This window comes from Octopus bimaculoides, chromosome 6 (genome assembly GCF_001194135.2).
Source record: "Octopus bimaculoides isolate UCB-OBI-ISO-001 chromosome 6, ASM119413v2, whole genome shotgun sequence".
Lineage (NCBI taxonomy): Eukaryota > Metazoa > Mollusca > Cephalopoda > Octopoda > Octopodidae > Octopus > Octopus bimaculoides.
In genome coordinates, this window is record NC_068986.1 from 107,143,140 (window position 1) to 107,145,506 (window position 2,367).

A 2,367-nucleotide genomic window follows, 5' to 3' on the forward strand; every position below is an offset into this window, starting at 1 on the left:
ATATATATATATATATATATATATATATATATATATATATACAATAATGCTTATAGCATACACACCAGTGCAGACATGGAAAATAAATTATCATACACTAAAATAAAATAGTTTTGCATGATGTCGGCTGCGAATCAGCCGTCCTTCAATGGATATGAACTGATGAAATAAATATATTCATCTCATACCTCCTGAATTTCTTTGCACACACACGCACGCACTCGCGCGCATGTGCATATATACATACATACATACATACATACACACACACACACACATACATACATACATACATACATACATACACACATACATCTGTTGATCAGATCAAGTGGGACGCTTGACGTCGTAAACGACATAGTGCCAGTTTTACACTTATAACCTTAAAGAAACGATAAAGGTCCTAAAGAAACGGTGAGCTAGTAAAATAGTTAGTCCGCCAGGCATATTCGCTCATCGGAATTTCTTCCGGCTTTCAGATTTGATTTCAGAATCTTCGGACTTAACATTTGATCCCATCGACGTCTATAAAATAAGTAACTGTCAAGCATTAGGGTCGATGTAATCAACTTAACCGATGCACTGAAATTGCTGGCCTTTTACCAAAGTTTTCAGCCGTTATAGGCATAATTAATTCAAAGATAATTACTTAATAGACTAATCGATTTTTTTTTCTTATTATTAACAACAGTTTGTCGAAATGATAATGGCAAATGTGTTAGGAGAGGTAAAGCTTGGATAAGCCACGATGAGTTTGGAGAATGCTGGTCTCACACGTGCTTGGTTACCGGAAGTAATAGCGTTCGAATCGAATCAAGTTTAAGAGGAGACTGTTCAGTAAAGTAAGTATATATTTTAAGCTATTTAATTTGGTTCATATAATACATTTCCTCCATATCACTGTTGAGTTGCCCTTGTAACACATGTCCTTTTCTGCTCTACCGCTAATTCCAGTTAGCTTTCATTCGGATATAAAAATGCGGTTCTAGGTAAATTCCACCACGGTAATTTCCACCAGGTAAATGTCTCCATACGTAAATTCCACCACGGTATATTCCACCTTGGTAAAATGGTAAATTCTGCCCATGGACAGACTTCCAATACAAGCAGCTCAAGCTAATAATCACCATGGTCAGTTTCTCAAGACCGTGGGTCAATACCTATGTTATTTAATCTGTCTGTCTCTCAAGCCTTAAGAAAAGAGAGAAAGAGTCTGAAGGTGAGACAGAAAATAATCTTCGTAATCTACTTGAACTGAGGTGGGATCCCTTTAATGTACTCCCGTCGGGTAAGAATCTATGAAAAAGACTCATTACAAAATCTCAAAAGTAATATAATTTGAGATGAAGAAAGAAAAGATTAAATTCTAGCACACATTTTGTTATAACAGTAGGATAAAAATAAAATAACAGCGAATACATTGTGAAGCAGAGTTAGGATAAGAAAGCTTAATTTATTTTTAAAAATTCAGTTAAAAATTTCGTGCTATAATTCTTAAAAATTGCAGAGGGTTTTCATTTTGTTATGCCTGAACTAGTTTCTTCAGCCATGCATCAATAATTTGATTGGTCTTTTTATTTTGTTATTGTTAAGTCTCCTCGTCAAATGTGTGCAATTTTTGTCTAGCTTAATCCTTACTCAGTGCATTTGAGGGCAGTGCATAGTTTCTATAAATTTGGATGTGTGGATGTTAGTGATGAGCGCAAAGCATTGTGAAACCCTTCTAAAGAATTATTTGATTTTGGCAAGTCCTTTAAGACGCGATCACGTACATTCCAGAGTTGTATAGGAAAAGATGGGGGGTCTCTTCGACGACGAGGACCGAGCTCCATTACAATCCCAATGTATGTAATCTCAAAATAGGTCATACTCTCAGAAGGGATGTCTTCATGGTCAGGAACAAACCTTGAAATTCATTGACAACGTCTTCCGCGTATATTTTGTATTCATTGACATTATTGATATTATTTTTTATGCAATCTTTTTTTTATTTCCATAATATCGCAACCCGTATAATAATAATAATAATAATAATAATAATAATAATAATAATAATAATAATAATAATAATAATAATAATAATAATGCCTGGATGCAGTACCAGGCAGTGGCTCTCATGGCTTCTGATCTTAATTGATTGGAAGTGTTATCATGTACATTGTTTTGTCTTGGTATAAAAGATGGGCTACAGCAAATATTCTGCTTAATACCACAAATTTTCTTGTCAGTTGTTTGACCTTAACCAGTTGAGCATGTCCCTTGGTGGCTGACGATATGTGCATCTCTGATCATGAGCAGAAGTATTGGGGGAGCATCATAGCCATGTGTTGAGAGGAATTCTTTGGGGTTTGAATAATTCACCTTTGG

General features: G+C 35.0%; 1 protein-coding gene across 2 annotated transcripts in view; it reads left to right on the forward strand.

Moving 5' to 3' along the window:
• The window catches only part of LOC128248057 (uncharacterized), a 30,853-nt gene that overhangs the window by 13,992 nt on the left and 14,494 nt on the right, over window positions 1-2,367 (forward strand). For both annotated transcript variants that reach the window (XM_052968448.1, XM_052968447.1), the window contains exon 4: window positions 692-842. In XM_052968448.1, the coding sequence (XP_052824408.1) occupies window positions 692-842 (151 nt within the window). The remainder of the gene's footprint in view (window positions 1-691; window positions 843-2,367) is intronic.